Source organism: Spathaspora passalidarum, assembly GCF_000223485.1.
Source record: "Spathaspora passalidarum NRRL Y-27907 unplaced genomic scaffold SPAPAscaffold_6, whole genome shotgun sequence".
Lineage (NCBI taxonomy): Eukaryota > Fungi > Ascomycota > Pichiomycetes > Serinales > Debaryomycetaceae > Spathaspora > Spathaspora passalidarum.
In genome coordinates this window covers 1,033,288-1,049,337 of record NW_006767430.1, presented here as the reverse complement: position 1 = coordinate 1,049,337, position 16,050 = coordinate 1,033,288, and the positions used below count along the sequence as shown (strand labels likewise).

Below are 16,050 nucleotides of genomic sequence, written 5' to 3'. Positions count from 1 at the left end.
AAATATCCGAAATAAATGCCACATACAACTGAATTTTCTTCCGGGGGTATTGAACTTGGGTCTGACCAACAGCAAGATTCAAGGCGTGTGTTGTGTATGCATAATGTAACGTTTGCCAAGATAATTTTCACGATTATTATTATATATTGATATAAGCCACTTTGAATAGATGTGGTTTAATTTTCTAACTTTTGTTTCTAGGCAATGCACAATAGAATTATTACTGCCATGACAATTTTGAAATTCTTGCATAATCTTACGATGTGTAGCACGGCCAAAAAGAAGGTAGTTGCAACATTGCAAATACATTCACCTGAAAGTGCGAAGTGCGGCGGTCCGATCCGGACATTGACCTAATAGGTGTGGCGCGTCATCTAGCACACCTACAATTACTCGATTGCCCGTTGTATTCTGTTTTTGTAAAGTCCTATTCCAAGAACTTTCTGTAATTCGTGTATGGTCTTGGTCATAATATTATCGACTTACAGTTGAATTGCTGGTAAGAAATTATAGCAAAAATATGACATCATCTCAAACAAGGCAGAAAAAGAAGCAAACGACATTTTTATTCACTCATAATTAATAAATGGGTCATTCAGGGTGATTTATTTACCTCATCTTACTTAATCAAACAAATATTATTCATCCAACCAACTGTGTTAATCGTAAGTTGGTCCAGCATGACCTTATCCTCTGATCCCGTGCACGGACGCGATAAGAAAAAAAAATAATCTTTTTATTATGTGAAATTTTCATGTCGCATTCCACCCGCCCGATAATACCGATAAGGGAAAATGTCGTGCGGATCCGGTGGGGAGACGACATCTAAGATGGATTCAAATAAATGTGATTGCGTTTGACGTTACAGTTTGATTCCAGTTTTAAATCTTTTTTGCTTCCTTTGCTTTTTGTTTGTTTTATCCAACATGTCAGATCCGATACTTGCCAATTTAGACACGTTACCACCGGAAATCATTCAGCTAATCGTGGATTATATTCCACTAACCAGTCAAAGGTCACTTGTTGATTTTCAACTATTTCGCAAATTTGTTCTACCTAAATTGCTATCAGATATACATGTTTTACAAGGTGGTTTACTGGTGATTCGAGACCCATTTAAGGAATATTTCAATCCGGATGACCCATATAAACTTGGATTAAAAGAATATACTCCAATATGTGGTTATCAAGAGTATGAAACGATCAAGTCGGAACCATTATACTTAGCAAACTCAATCTCCTTAATTAAGATAGTGGAAAAGTATGGTGTGTTTCCGCAGTCAATAAGCTTTGAAGATCATTTGTCCTTTTTTGAAATTTTGCAGCTGTTTCCGGAAATTATTGCCAATGCTAAACAGATCTATATCCGAATGATGAATTTAAATCCGATCTCGCGCACTAGTAATAGCTGGAGACTGATATTAAACCTGGTATCGGCATTACCTTTAAATATAACTACTTTAGAGTTGATTTCCGTGCCTATTGACAATATTCAATTTTCTTCGACTTTGAATGAATTAATTTATCAAGGGAAAATAAGAGATTGCAAGCGCGTATTTGAATGGCTCACCAACTTGACTAGGCTTACATTACGCGGAGTTCAAATCCAACAAATTGATTTGTCAAGTCTTCCTGACAACATTGAGTATTTAAATATTGCTGATTTGAAAATAACTCAACCCAATTTGCAGCTACCTAAATCTTTAAAAGAATTAATTGTACTGACAGCAACAGCTGAGCTTTCGGATTTATATACAAGCTTCAGCTTGAAATTTCCGCCCTTGGAAGAGTTTCGTCGGTTTGAGTTCTCATGTGACGAACTAACAAATTTAACTACAATTTCATTACCAATGTGTGTTGAAGAGCTTGTCTTGAGAAAGTGTCGCAACTTATTCTTGGTAGAAAGCTTAGAGAAATACGTTAATCTTCGTACATTCGAATGGCTTGGTGCTTTGTTGTCACCCAGTTTTTATTTATTAAGTCCAATTCCACCAAATTTAGAAAGGTTAATTATAGATGGTGATAATGCAAAGACTTCTATGGTAATAAATATATTAGCGAGAGCAATGCCGCTGTATTTCTATTCCATATATGGCATGTATACATTTAGAGTTGGTACTGAATTTAAATTACCAGAATCATTGAAAGAATTATCTATAAGGAATTGTCAATTCCTTGAAATCAATTGTGAACTGTTGGCATTACCTACTAATTTGAAATCCATAACTTTGGAGAATTTGGCTGGATTTGTAGGCTATTTACAAGAGCTTGCCTTACCCTCCCTGATAACATATCTTAATTTTTCCCTGATGAAGATAGATTTTATTGATAGAGTGGTTTTTCCAGCTAGTTTAAGAAAATTATATCTTGATGATAATAAATTAAGAAGAGTTAGTGAAACAGCGAATCTTAGACAATTACAGCATCTACAAAAGGTAAGTCTCACTGGAAATAGTCTTGAATCAAATTACACAGTATCAATAAATTTACCTAAAACTATAACCCATATTCAAATTAATGATACACCTGTTTTAATGGAGATGCCATTTGATAATATGAAGCAATTAACGGTACCAGTACTGGTTACCAAAAGTTCATATCTATCACTCAATGCTAATCTTGAAGTTTTAGTAATTAAGAATAATTTTGAATTCAATGAAGATTTTAGATTGCCTGCTAATTTACGAATATTAATTCTTGATGAAGTTCCTAACTTGAAGATTTCAAAATCTGAGTGGTTGGAAAACCTACCAGAAAATTTACAAGAAATTAGAATATCAGTAAGCAAAAGAGGTAGTTGTGAAATACTGCCGCTCTTGCAAACTGTTAAATTTCCCAGTAGTTTAAGGTTGTTGACATTACAAAATCTTAATATTCTGAGCGAAACCTATTCAAAATTTGATTTCCTGGAATGTACCAAGTTATCGTCCATGCAAATTGACAACGGGAATGTTTCTGAAATAGATTTAAATTGTCTTCCAGAATTTTTAACTGATCTTAAGTTGCAAAATTTAAAAATTCACAATTTTATCGGAAATTTTGCTAGATTCATCAACCTAAAATCACTATTCTTATCTGGTAACAAGTTACGAAAATATGTTACTTGCAATAATTTGATTTTACCACCATCAATTGAGGATTTGAGTTTAATGCAATGTAATATCAAAACGATTGAGATTAGTAATATTCAAGAATGTAAAGTAATGCGGCAAGTCAATTTATCCAAAAATTCATGGATGGATCCAGTTAAGGTTGCTAATGTTGCTAGAGAGCTTAATAAAGTGAGTCATGAATTCAGTTGTGTGTTGGTTGATGATGTTATCATGGACGATGATTTAATATTAATGCAGCGAAATTCAAAACTAACATTCAACTTTCAAGCTGAGGGGGAAAGTTTAAAGGATTATTCCTTGATATATTCTTGTCCAACTGGTATACGCTGTCGTGAAGAAGAATATGAAGAAACTGATAATTCTGAAGATGAAATGTAAAATATCTTCAAATTTCTTATAGATTTATCTTGTGTTTTTAATGTTATAGAATAGACTAATTACTGAACTTGTACTAAACCCTGCGCATGTTGCAATTTACATTTTTGCACCCAAAGATGACTCCCCAATATTCCTGACATATGTGATCCTTTAGTTGAATTTTCTTTTTCAGGTACTTACATGTGATTGATGGTATAGAAGCGTAAAAGGATTTTAAGACAGTAATAGCTCAAAAAAATCTAGGTTTGTATCATTTCATCTTAAATTTAGTTCTAAGAGTAACATGAAAATAAATTTCTGCAAATATTTTTGCGAAATTTTTGATAAAAAATATCTTAAGCAGTATTTGCAACTTTTATATAACACAGAGATTTCAGACTTTTCTAACATATTTATTCTTATATTTCCAATAAAGCAGCATTTATTTAAACCAAACTATAGCATTTTTGTAGAATAATGAACCATTTTAAACTAGATTACGTGATATAAAATATTGCTAGTCTGAAAATCTAGGAGAATTCTTTCATCATAATAACAGGGCGTGTGGCGTAGTTGGTAGCGCGTTCGCTTAGCATGCGAAAGGTCTCCGGTTCGACTCCGGACTCGTCCATTTTTTTTTTGTTAATATATACATTATATAATTAATCCGTGAGTTAATTGTGTTTTTCTCTTAGGTTAATGAATTGAATTTCGAGGGTGATGTTTCTTGATTGGAGTTAGGATGTTTATATGCGCGTTCATAGTAGAGAGAAAAAAAAAGTGGTTATTATGTATATGATTGTCTCCAGCAAGGTAAGCAAAATAATAACTAATACTGACCAAATTAGGTTGACCATATACTTACAAGTTACTTGACGCTTAGTTAAAACCTTTTATATATATTTTTAAAACAAACCAATCATTTGTAGGGTGAGATTTTTAAAAAGAATCTCTTTTATTGAATGGCAACACATCTGGTAGCATACGCTAGATCTAAGTAAATTGAAGAATTTGGTGTAAATTTCAGCATTGATTCCGCCCCTTTTGTTCTTCGCTATCACCTCCACTTAAAGTAAAACTATCACGAAGCAAAGTAGAACTACGCGCAATGTATCCCAGAACTATTCTAAATACAGCAAGATTAACTCCATTAAGGCTGCTCAGATTATACGCCACTAGATCAGCGAATGATTCTCCCTTCAAATATTTACCAAAACAAAAAAAATGGTTTAATTGGAAAACAACCAGTTTCTTCTTTTTATTAGGAAGTTACTTAGCATATAACGAAACTTTATTCAATTATTATGAGGAGTTAACAGCATTAAATGAAGACGACCCAAGATTTGAAATCTTACCCATGCAATTAGAATATAAATTGAAGAGCTTGCCAATTTATCAAAAATTAATCCATCCCAAGAATGCGCACCAATGGTATAAATTGCTGAGTTGGGAAAACTTGGATCGTAATATCTTAGATAATAAATCTTCAATCAAAGATCAAAGCGAATATCATGAACCTACATTGACAAATCATACTTTGGCTAAACCAGGTGGGATTTTAATAAAACCAGTCATATTTCACAATATTGAAACTGATGAAGGGGTAACTATCATACATGTAGGTTATAGATTATGTGGATACCCATTTATAATTCATGGAGGCATGATTGCAACATTGTTGAATGAAACATTCAAGAGAAATGCATCATTATCCAAGTTTACCACGTCCAACTTAAAAGATGATTTCAAAGTTGAAAACTTAACTATAAATTATAGAGCTCCAACTTTTGCAAATCAATTTTTAGTCATTAAAACAAGGAAAAAGGAAAGCCCCGAAAATAACGACAAAACAATTGTTTTGGAAAGTGTTATTGAAACAAAGAAAGGTAAAGTATTAGTGAAAAGCCTGGCATTATTACATGATACAGGAAGGGCAACTAATAGAATCAAAGCCGAGGAGCAGCAGACTAAAAAGTGGTGGAGATTATGGTGATTTTGCGTGGCTTATAAGTGGAGATTTAATATAACACCAGCCTCCTCCCTCCCCCAACATGATCAAATTGCACAAAATTACAAAATACCAACTGCATATTCGGACCAGCCCTGCATATCTCTGTGTATATGATAGCTTTAAACTAAGCAAATTGTGTATCTAATACAAAGCCTCCCAGATAAGTGGGGAGATATGTAGACCTCGGCACCTCCAGCGAGATTGGCAATGTTACATGGACACAAAACCCTATCAACTTTGAAATCGCCGTGTACTCGCCGATCCAACGAAGACGTTTCCATTGTTCGATTTATCTAACAAGATCTTTCTTCAAGGTAGAGCATGAAAATGGAAAGAGAGAACGATCTTGAGTGGGGCATAATAAGAGGGGCGGGAGGATAGAGAGGAAGAAGAGGGGCGGGGGGAATATTCTAGATCATCATAAAATATAAGAACAGCAATGGATGTATAAAATATGTGGAGAAAGGGGACATATGCATCAATAATTTAAACAATAGAACTCCCGATAAAGGGCTTAAAACTGTCACCGCATTTGCATGCATATTTTTAGCCAATATGATTCGCCTGATAATGAGTATACACGGAGATGAAGGCTTATTGTCCGCGGGATTTTAGTGTTGCCGTATTAAGATGGGCAATGTTTCAACCGGACCGGGGTCTTATTAATAGAGGGATCATGCATGAATACAACGGTTATTTTTTAACACAAGATTAAAATAAAATGCATTGTTTTTCCGGAAAATATTTTTTATTAGTGGTTTAATATTTATTGCACCACCAATATTTTTTTGTTCCTGCGACGCTAGAAGGTAGAACCAGCTTGGGGTCAATTCAAAATAAAGATTTTGTGAAAGTTGGGTCATTTTTTTTTAATAAATGATGCGTTTACTAGAGTCAATCTTTCAACATTTCTTTTGTTTTATGCAATAAATAGCTATACTAATGGCCCGTAAAATAAATAAATGGAATGCGCAATCAAGATGAATATGCATCGATCGAATTTGTGCCGAATAATAATACTGTATTGATCAAAAATTAATTTCCCTGGTATTTTCGGTTAGTTGTATGACTAATGTGTCCTTCTCTTATTCTTGCTCATCCTGTACAAAACGATATCTAATGTTAACAGCCTTTTATACACAAACCTCGAATGTTTCCCTCTGCAAGCACTAAAATAGGAGAACAAGTTTTCTTGTAAAATAATTTCGGTACATACTTGAGGCGGTGAAAATTCAAGAAGAAAAAAAAAGGAAAATAATACGAAGTAATAGAACCATTGACAGAAAATATGTCCCTGTTCTGCTTTGTACAATTCAGAATATTCTATATTGTTTAATTATACTTTGTAAAGTAAATCTGTTCCTAGATGGACGATATATTTCCGTAGCTTTAGCCATTCTCTACACAAACAAGATAGTTTACTAAGGTGTGGAACCATGCACTTTTATTGTAATATGGTTAGCCGAGCAGGTTTATATTTCCACGTCTATCGAACGAGATTACACACGCCACCGATTTTCCTTCAACTAAAAGTATCATGCAGTGAAAGTTCGGAACGTAAACAAATGCAAGTGATTGATGTGGATTTAATTATCCACATTGGGCCTTAGCGCGCAATAATATGAAACAATTTTTAGTAGATACAGAAAAATAATTATTTATTGACTTCTGTATCATAGTTCTCTGTTGAGAACCTTCGAATAACACAAAACAAATATCCGCAAAATACAGAAAAATCGTTTGCAACAATATTTTTTATGCCTTCATGCAGACACTTTTTTCTGTCAAAAAATATTAATTATCTGCATTTTTGCACCATATTCTTTGACAGGTTTTAGATATTTTTTATTGTATCAGTCAGCTTTTTATTTCATTACACAATGGTCCAACACAATAGTAGAAAGTTGGAGAACAGATGAAATCACGTTAGTGGAAGGTGGATTTCTATTTCCACTATTCTTTTGCCTCGTCCTCATCCCATTCACACGTGGGGAGGGGGGCGGAGGGGGAGTTAGATCGTCGGTGAATATTGATCGTTTTTGGGTAACGATCTTGTGACTGGTAAAAATATTAAGGTTGAAAAATATTAATCAACCATATTTTGTAGTTGATTAGTTATTGCGATGCCATACAAAACATGAGTCTAGAAACCATGACCAAAATTTTTTTTTCTTTTTCCTGGTTTATTTTTTATTGTTGGTATTCGATCAGTAAGTTACGAAATATATTTTTTAAACAGTAGCATGTTTGTAAACTTTCTTCGGTCCTACAGCCAAAGGCAGAAAGAAGCATGACACATCAAGATGGCTTCCCGTATCCGAAGTAAAATTTAAGGCTTTTTTTTGTGTGGAGGTGAAGAGATGCAGACGCGATGCAGATTTTTTGTACTTTTTTTTTTCTTCGCTGTTGAATTATTCCGGTGAAAACTCACTAGTTTTGGAGCAGTATAATCCTGGTAGTTAATTCTCGAACATTATTTTTAATGGTGACGACTAAGGCTTGCTGTTTTAAAACTGAATGTTTCCTGTATATCAAAGAAAATGTATGAGACCTATATTTTGAAGAATAGCAAGGACAACCGTATCGGATAATTGCTCCGTTGTCATGTCAGAAAAAAAATGTAATGTTGCATTTCTCTCAACTTTTGTTTTCACAAAAAAATTGTACCAGAACGCACGACCTAGTATTATTTCATTTTGTCTTTTGTGAGTTGTTTTGTTACTGCTACCAACCTCTAATTTGAATAAACAGTGTGTGATTGCAAATGAGCGAGTTAACAAAAGAAGTTTCCGAGGAACCATCCATAGAACCACAAGTGCAGGAACTAACTGCAGAAATTGACCTGCTGCAACCAATTGACCTGTCAACATCAGCCAATGCTCATTCATACTCCACCAGGTCTAAACATCGGGCACAACAAGATGAGCATGAGCTTAAATCAAAATTAAAACAAAAGGAGCATAATGTTGTGGTATACCCTCGCTTAAAACCAATTCCATTCAAGCATCTGGATTTGCTAGTTAATTCGGTTCAGCCTTCGTTTACTGAAGCTACAACAGTTCGTGACATGAAATTTTACCAATGCGAAGATCTACCAATTAATAAAAGAGGCTTCAAATACAAGCCATGTAGACCTAATCCCGAATTTCAGTCAAATTTGTATTCAACAACAGACATTCCACCATATCACGTTTGTGTTGATTTGTTTGACAGATCTCCCGGAATTATCTTCGATAATGATCTAACTACAGTGTCCACCTTGCAAGGCTGGAGATCAGCCAGAGCAAATGTAGGAATACGTGAAGGAAGCTATTACTTTGAATTTGAAATCGTGAATTCTTGTGAAGATAATAGTCATGTCAGAATAGGATTAGCCAGACGTGAAGCAAGTTTAGAAGCTCCAGTAGGGTTTGATGCTTATAGTTACGGAATTCGTGATATAAGCGGTGAGTATATAACTACAAGTCGAAGAAAAACTGTTTGCATTGACCAGGGATTTAAATCTGGTGATGTTATTGGGTTTTTAGTCGAACTTCCGTCCTTGTCAAAACATAAGCAAGCTGTTGCTAAGTTTGTTGAAGAGAAATTAATAGAAGCAAAAGTCAACCCTAATAAAGAAACTGGTAAAAAGAAGAGAAAGACAACAAAGAAACCTGTGGACTTACAAGAAAATGTCAAGTTTAATATCCATGACAATATTATTCGTGATCAAATTCCAATTAGATATAAAAATTCTTTATATTATGAACAATTTGAATACACCACTACCAAAACTATGGATCATTTACTTAACCCTATAACTGTTTTTGGAGAAAAAGCAGTCTTGGAAAATGACGATAAGACAAAATCTATACCAATCATACCCAATTCAAGAATAAGATTATTCAAAAATGGAATTGAACAACAGGAAATTAAAGACCTTTATTCATTTTTACCTACAAATCTCGAGCACACTGATGATTTAAGTCTTTCTGCAAATTTGAATCAACAGCAAAATCCAAATTATAGAAACAGTGATGATGGCACGTTAGGATATTATCCAATGTTATCAACATTTCAACATGGTGTTGTTAAATTGAATCCAGGACCAGATTTCAAGTATCCACCAGTCACTAGTGTTAAACCACTTTGTTCAAGGTATGACGAAACAGTTGTTGAGGAATGGTTATGGGACATTATTGATGAGGTTGAAGCTGAATATTTAGATAGTTTTGAATAGTTTAAACGTTCTCTGGTCCAATTCTTTGAAAATCTTGATCAGGTTCAATATTATTATTTCTGCAATAGACATCATAACATTTAAAATGGAAAAAATAATCTTCATGCTTACATCCCAATGTTACTATCTCTTTACATTGTTGACAAATTAAGATCTTACCTTCATTTGTGGAAGATCCATGTCTATCAATTAAATAATCTTTTAATTCAGCAATTGTCTTTATAGAAAGTGTCATTCTATCATCAAGGGTAACTTCAAACCATCCATCGTCAATTAGTCTATCCACTAAGTTTGACGCCTCCTTTAAAGTTTTATTCAACAGATTTGCAATTTTCTGTTGAACGTTGACCTTACCCAAGGAGAACTTATACTCAGGAGCTTCAACTATATCGTCAATAATTTGTTTTATAGTGTCTAACTCGGGTGGTGAGTACAATGTGTTTTGCTTAATTATATCGTCGCCAACTGTGTTTATAAAGATGTAACATAACTCACCTGTTAATTCGTTATTCTTTCTTTCGATTTTAAACCCATGAGGAGAAATTCGGGAGTTTATATCTGCAAGATATTTATTAAGTTGTTGGAGTGGCTCTTCATGGGGTGACTCACCACTAAGGTTGGTATATATGGTTTGAAACGTTTCTAGCAATTCGTGGTGATAAATATATTTACATGATCGTATATAAGTGAGCAATACTCTATGAATGTCGGTGTATTCGCTCATTATGGCTAGTTCAATTTGGTTGTAAATAGATCTGTATTTTGGTTGTAAATGTTTTTTTTTTTGTTTATGTCAAAACACGTACAAGAAAATCAGCCAGAGCGAAAAATTCGTTACAAAAAAAAATTTTTGAAAGTTGCAAAAAAAGTAACCGCTGACTGCTTATGGTTTGCTAGGTAACACACTATGATTAAACTAAATTTCCTATTGGTATTTATATTACTGATACTATCAGTTACATCCTTGGATTCTGATGATGATTCTGACGATTCCGACTTGGAATTAGAAAGATGTAATCCATTAACTGATAACCAATGTCTTGTCACAAATGAAGCTTTAGGGACATCAATATTTGAAAGTTTCCAAACAGGGACTAGATATTTTGCCATTACATCTAGCAGAAATAGAATTATGTTTGATCCAAATGGATTACAATTGACTATCAAGAAAGAATTTGACAATCCTTCCCTTGTTTCAAGTTTTTATATCATGTATGGAAAAGTTGAAGCAGAAATTAAAGGTGCACATGGTAGAGGTATAATAAGTTCTTTCTACTTACAAAGTGATGATTTGGACGAAATTGATATTGTTGAAGTGTTTGGTGGTGATCCATATGAATATCAAACCAATTACTTTGTGAAAGGAAATACCACTAATTATGATAGAGGTAGATATCATCTGTTGGCTACTTCACCTTTAACTGAGTTTCACAAATATGGAATGGAATGGACTCCTCATAAAATCACTTGGTTCTTGGACGGTAAGAAAGTCAGAGTGTTGAATAAGAAGAACAAGTATGGTTTCCCTTGTTCTCCTTCTTTTTTAAAGTTCAGTTTATGGGCTGGTGGTGATTATTCTAATGATGAAGGTACTATTACTTGGGCTGGTGGACCAACCAATTATGATGAAGGGCCTTTCACAATGACTATTAGGAATTTAAATGTTACAGATTATTCAAATGGTGTTGCTTATTCTTATGGTAATTTATCCGGAGGAAAGTGGTTAGATTTACAAGCAAATGGTGGCGAGATTTACGACGAAGAGGACGAGGATCCAGAACTGCCAACTAAGACCAGTACTATTCCAAAGACTAAGACCAAGACAAAGGTTCCTAAATCCCAATTATTAGAAAAGACTACAAGGAAGAAAACAACAGTTGCTACAAATAACTTGTATCAACTTCCAAAAGTTACTGAATTCAAAAGTGATGGAGCCGTTCCTGCTAGCACCACCAAGACTAAAGCCTTATATACAACAACAGTTAGCATCACTGAACTATTGGATCAAGATGTTGTTCACTCTTCTAGACCATCAGCCTATTCAACTTCATGGTACAACACGCTACCAAATACCAATAATTCTACCAGTGAATATAAATTTGTTCAAGATGTAACAGAAGAAGAAGAAGATCTTATATCCGGGGTTTCACAAATTGATTCAATTCCCATTGCGGTTATTGTTGTTATTATCCTGGTAGTTACCTGGTTGTGAAGATCACCTGATGAATTGCACGTTCTCTGATTAGTAGGTCGTGCAACAATGCACATTAATTTTTTTTTAAGATCTCCGGCCTTTTTTACTCCGTCGCAATTTCAGAGGGGGGAAAGAACAAATGTGCCATCTGATGATTGTATTTGGCAACACAACCAAATTTTCTTAATTATATAGTGAATTTTTTTTATAAATACTACATCACTGTTGTTCTTGTTGTTTTTCCAGCTTCGATTCATCTTTTCTCAACCTCAATTGATTTAATAGACTGACTTGTGGCTGCATTATGGAAGGACTTAGTTTTATATCCCTTGTTACCAATAGTCAAGACAAGTTTGACAACATCGCCCGCTTTTATGGCAAACTTGGGTTCAGATTAACCAAGAATTTTTCTAGGGTTACCAGTAATGGTGCAGAAGCTGCTGCAACCAACCCAAAATCTCATTTAGGGATTTCAAAGGATTCAACCCGTGAGATCTGGTTGGAGAGTTTCCCCTTGCAGAATTTAGATAAGAATGGGAATATCCGCCCCTGGCAAGAATTGGAGGTTTACGATGGTGATTCTAGTGAAAAGTTAAGTACTGAGACCACACTCAAGTTGAGATTATCCAATGTTGACAATGTAGATGGTAATCTTCCAAAGAAGTTTATCTTCTTCACTACAGAATTGTCCAAAGTTAAAGCAATCTTGGAATCAGAAAACATAAAGTATGGACAAATCAATGAAACCATGATATTGGCAGAAGATCCATTAACCAATACTGTTTGTTTTTCAAGCACTCAAAACCCATTGTCCAGACAATCCTTCACTTCTGCCCAAGAATTTATTGATACCAGAACTCAAGAGGTTTTAAATAATAGAAAGGCAAATACTCTTGCTAGTAAAGCTTCTGTCATATCACTTGATGACACAGAATTAGTCAAACCAAAGATTAGAAAAAAGAAGATTGCCGTTATGACATCAGGTGGTGATGCTCCAGGTATGAACCCTGCAGTTAGAGCAGTTGTTCGTGCGGGTATTTATTACGGATGCGACGTATTTGCTGTTTATGAAGGTTATGAAGGGTTAGTTAAAGGTGGAGACCTTTTAAAGAAGGTTGAATGGGCAGACGTGAGATCATACTTGTCTCTCGGTGGTACTCACATTGGTACTGCTAGATGTAAAGAATTCCGTGAACGTAGTGGAAGGTTAGAAGCTGCTTACAATATGGTCATAAACGGGATTGATGCTTTAGTTGTTTGTGGTGGTGATGGTTCTTTAACAGGTGCTGATTTGTTTAGAAGTGAATGGCCATCATTAATTGAAGAATTAGTTTCTACAGGAAGATTGTCCAGTAAACAAGTTGCTCCTTACAAGCATCTTACCATTGTGGGATTAGTTGGATCCATTGATAATGATATGTCATGTACTGATGTTACCATTGGTGCCTTTTCAGCATTAGAGAGAATTACCGAAATGGTTGATTATATTGGAGCTACTGCTGCCTCACATTCACGTGCATTCGTCGTTGAAGTTATGGGAAGACACTGTGGTTGGTTAGCATTAATGGCTGGTTTAGCCACAGGTGCAGATTTCATCTTTATTCCAGAAAGACCACCAAGTGCCCAAAATTGGAAACAAGAGTTGAAGGATGTTTGTTCCAGACATCGTGCATACGGTAGAAGAAAGACTACTGTTATTGTAGCAGAAGGTGCTATAGATGATGAATTAAACCCAATCACATCAGAAGAAGTCAAGAATGTCCTTGTTGAGTTAGGTTTAGATACCAGAATCACCATTCTTGGCCACGTTCAAAGAGGTGGTACAGCAGTTGCTTTCGATAGAAGATTAGCTACTATGCAAGGTGTTGAAGCTGTACGTGCAGTATTAGAAATGACTCCAAATACACCATCACCAATGATTGGAGTTTTAAAGAATAAGATTGTCAAATATCCATTAGTTGACGCTGTCAAACAGACTAAAGCTGTAGCCACAGCTATTGACAATAAAGAATTCGATAAAGCAATGGGTCTTAGAGATACCAGTTTCTATGATTCTTATCGACATTTCAGATCTATCACCTACGATGACGATGGTTCTAAGCAATTAATGGATACTGACAAGAGATTAAATGTAGCTGTGATTCATGTTGGTGCTGCCCTGGCAGGTTTGAATGCTGCTACTCGTGCCGTTGCGTTATATAGTATTTCTCGAGGTCATAACTTATATGGTGTCCATGATGGGTTTACTGGATTGTGTCAAGGTAATTTAACCAAGTTAGAATGGTTAGAAGTTGAAGGATGGCATAGTAAAGGTGGTTCAGAGCTTGGTACTAATAGATCATTGCCATCTCAAGATTTTGGTAAAGTTGCTTACTATTTACAAAAATTTAATATCCAAGGGTTGATGATTATTGGTGGGTTTGAAGCTTTCACTTCATTACATGAATTATATAGCCAACGTTCACATTATCCAATTTTCGAAATCCCAATGGTTGTTGTTCCTGCCACTGTTTCTAATAATGTTCCGGGAACAGAATATTCATTAGGGTCTGATACTTGTTTGAATCAATTGGTCAGTTACTGTGATGCAGTTCAACAGTCGGCATCATCAAGTAGAAGAAGGGTCTTTGTTGTTGAGGTGCAGGGAGGACATTCCGGTTATGTTGCTTCATACTGTGGATTAATTACCGGAGCATTAGCTACATATACTCCAGAACTGAAAATTAATTTGAATGCTCTTCAAGGCGATCTTGATCTTTTATTCAAAGTTTTTGCATCTGATCGTGGTGAAGATCATAATGGTAAATTAATCATTAGAAATGAACAAGCAAGTTCAGTTTTCCTGACGGAGTTAATCGCCGACATTTTAAAGGAAAATGCCAATGGCAGATTTGAAACAAGAACTGCTATCCCAGGTCATGTCCAACAAGGTTACACCCCAACTGCAAATGATAGAGTTATGGCAGTTAGATTTGCATTACAAGCTATGGAATTCATTGAAGATTGGAATGGATGCGGTGTGGTTCATGAAAGAAGCAGTGATAAGAAGAAGTCCAAGCATAAGCATGTTGTTATTGGTATTCATGGTGATACCATTGAATTTACTTCCGTTCACAAATTATATGAAACTGAAGCCAATGTCGAATTAAGAAAAGGTAAGACGATCCATTGGGACGATATGATTGAAGTTTCTGATATGTTAAGTGGGAAATTATTGTTGAAAAAGCAACGTGATTTGTAAAGTATTTAGACCATTTTTTTTTGTAAACTGAAGATTGTTTTTGTATTTTAGACTCATGTAAATCCCTGTCAGAAGATTCAGACATTAATCTGAAGTTTAAAACGTGATTACGTAATAATGCAGTTGACGGGGGTATAAAATGATAAGCACTACGAAAGAGCGGGGAACAATAGACTAGTTCAAAAGTTTTTCTTGGTAATGATAAAGTTCAAGGCATGGCTGATGACGAGACTGAACATACATCATATGAAACCATTTGCAAATTTCTTAAAAAAATGATTCGATATACCTATTTTTCTTAGGTAGATCTAAATTTTAATTGCCGAGACAATAAGCGAGCAAGCGAAATCTTACATAAAAAAGGGAAAAAAAACCTACTTCACATTCCCTGTGATTCTTGCACATAAACCAAAATTCCGGATCTCAGATCCGTCAAGCTATGACCCTTTTAAATTCCGATATATCCATGGGATAAATTTGGAAGTTACGAATTTTCTGGGAAATAAAAATTTTTTTTGCAGTAAATTTCTCGGGCATGGTTTGGATTTTCTTGCATCATGATACCCTTGCATAAGCGCGCTCTTCGGTGCATAGGACTAGTGCATCGTCGTGCATGACGCTTTTTTTCTTCTGCCTTCTTTTTTTTCCGTTTTGGTGCAGTTTTTCTATTCCTAATTCCTTCGGTGTGGGTTGTGCACATAAAATGACATGTGAGCAAGAAAATAGCAAAAAAACTGCAAAGCGTTAAAGTTAACGGATATAAAAAAATAGACTGTTTTTAAACGAACAAATATGATGCATTGGGTTACCTTGTCTCCGTCCGGGGGGCCCCTCTCCCCGTTATCGCGACAATCTTCTTCTGATTTCTTAGTTCGTGTTATTCCTTGATTTGGATGGTGAGTTTTTACTGTTTCC

General features: G+C 35.0%; 6 protein-coding genes across 6 annotated transcripts; 5 read left to right on the top strand and 1 right to left on the bottom strand. All coding sequences in view use genetic code 12, as the record gives it.

Moving 5' to 3' along the window:
• Positions 1 to 926: 926 nt before the first annotated feature.
• Positions 927 to 3,491, top strand: SPAPADRAFT_52292 (uncharacterized protein; the record flags this gene model as incomplete). The annotated part of the gene is made up of 1 exon (XM_007377091.1): positions 927 to 3,491. One exon carries the CDS (start codon positions 927 to 929, stop codon positions 3,489 to 3,491), a length of 2,565 nt encoding a protein of 854 aa, XP_007377153.1.
• A 1,032-nt stretch (positions 3,492 to 4,523) lies between these two features.
• SPAPADRAFT_63043 (uncharacterized protein) lies at positions 4,524 to 5,639 on the top strand (the record flags this gene model as incomplete). The annotated part of the gene is made up of 1 exon (XM_007377090.1): positions 4,524 to 5,639. A coding segment is annotated over one exon (541 nt), but the record flags the coding sequence as incomplete, so codon positions are not given.
• Positions 5,640 to 8,217: 2,578 nt separating this feature from the next.
• SPAPADRAFT_156828 (uncharacterized protein) lies at positions 8,218 to 10,447 on the bottom strand (the record flags this gene model as incomplete). Its single annotated transcript, XM_007377088.1, has 1 exon — positions 8,218 to 10,447. One exon carries the CDS (start codon positions 10,422 to 10,424, stop codon positions 9,702 to 9,704), a length of 723 nt encoding a protein of 240 aa, XP_007377150.1.
• Positions 8,246 to 9,700, top strand: ASH2 (Ash2p; the record flags this gene model as incomplete). Its single annotated transcript, XM_007377089.1, has 1 exon — positions 8,246 to 9,700. The coding sequence occupies one exon, from the start codon at positions 8,246 to 8,248 to the stop codon at positions 9,698 to 9,700; it is 1,455 nt and encodes a 484-aa protein (XP_007377151.1).
• Positions 10,448 to 10,607: 160 nt separating the features above from the next.
• Positions 10,608 to 11,912, top strand: CRH12 (Crh12p; the record flags this gene model as incomplete). Its single annotated transcript, XM_007377087.1, has 1 exon — positions 10,608 to 11,912. One exon carries the CDS (start codon positions 10,608 to 10,610, stop codon positions 11,910 to 11,912), a length of 1,305 nt encoding a protein of 434 aa, XP_007377149.1.
• A 286-nt stretch (positions 11,913 to 12,198) lies between these two features.
• Positions 12,199 to 15,135, top strand: PFK1 (6-phosphofructokinase subunit alpha; the record flags this gene model as incomplete). Its single annotated transcript, XM_007377086.1, has 1 exon — positions 12,199 to 15,135. The coding sequence occupies one exon, from the start codon at positions 12,199 to 12,201 to the stop codon at positions 15,133 to 15,135; it is 2,937 nt and encodes a 978-aa protein (XP_007377148.1).
• Between the last annotated feature and the right edge of the window lie 915 nt (positions 15,136 to 16,050).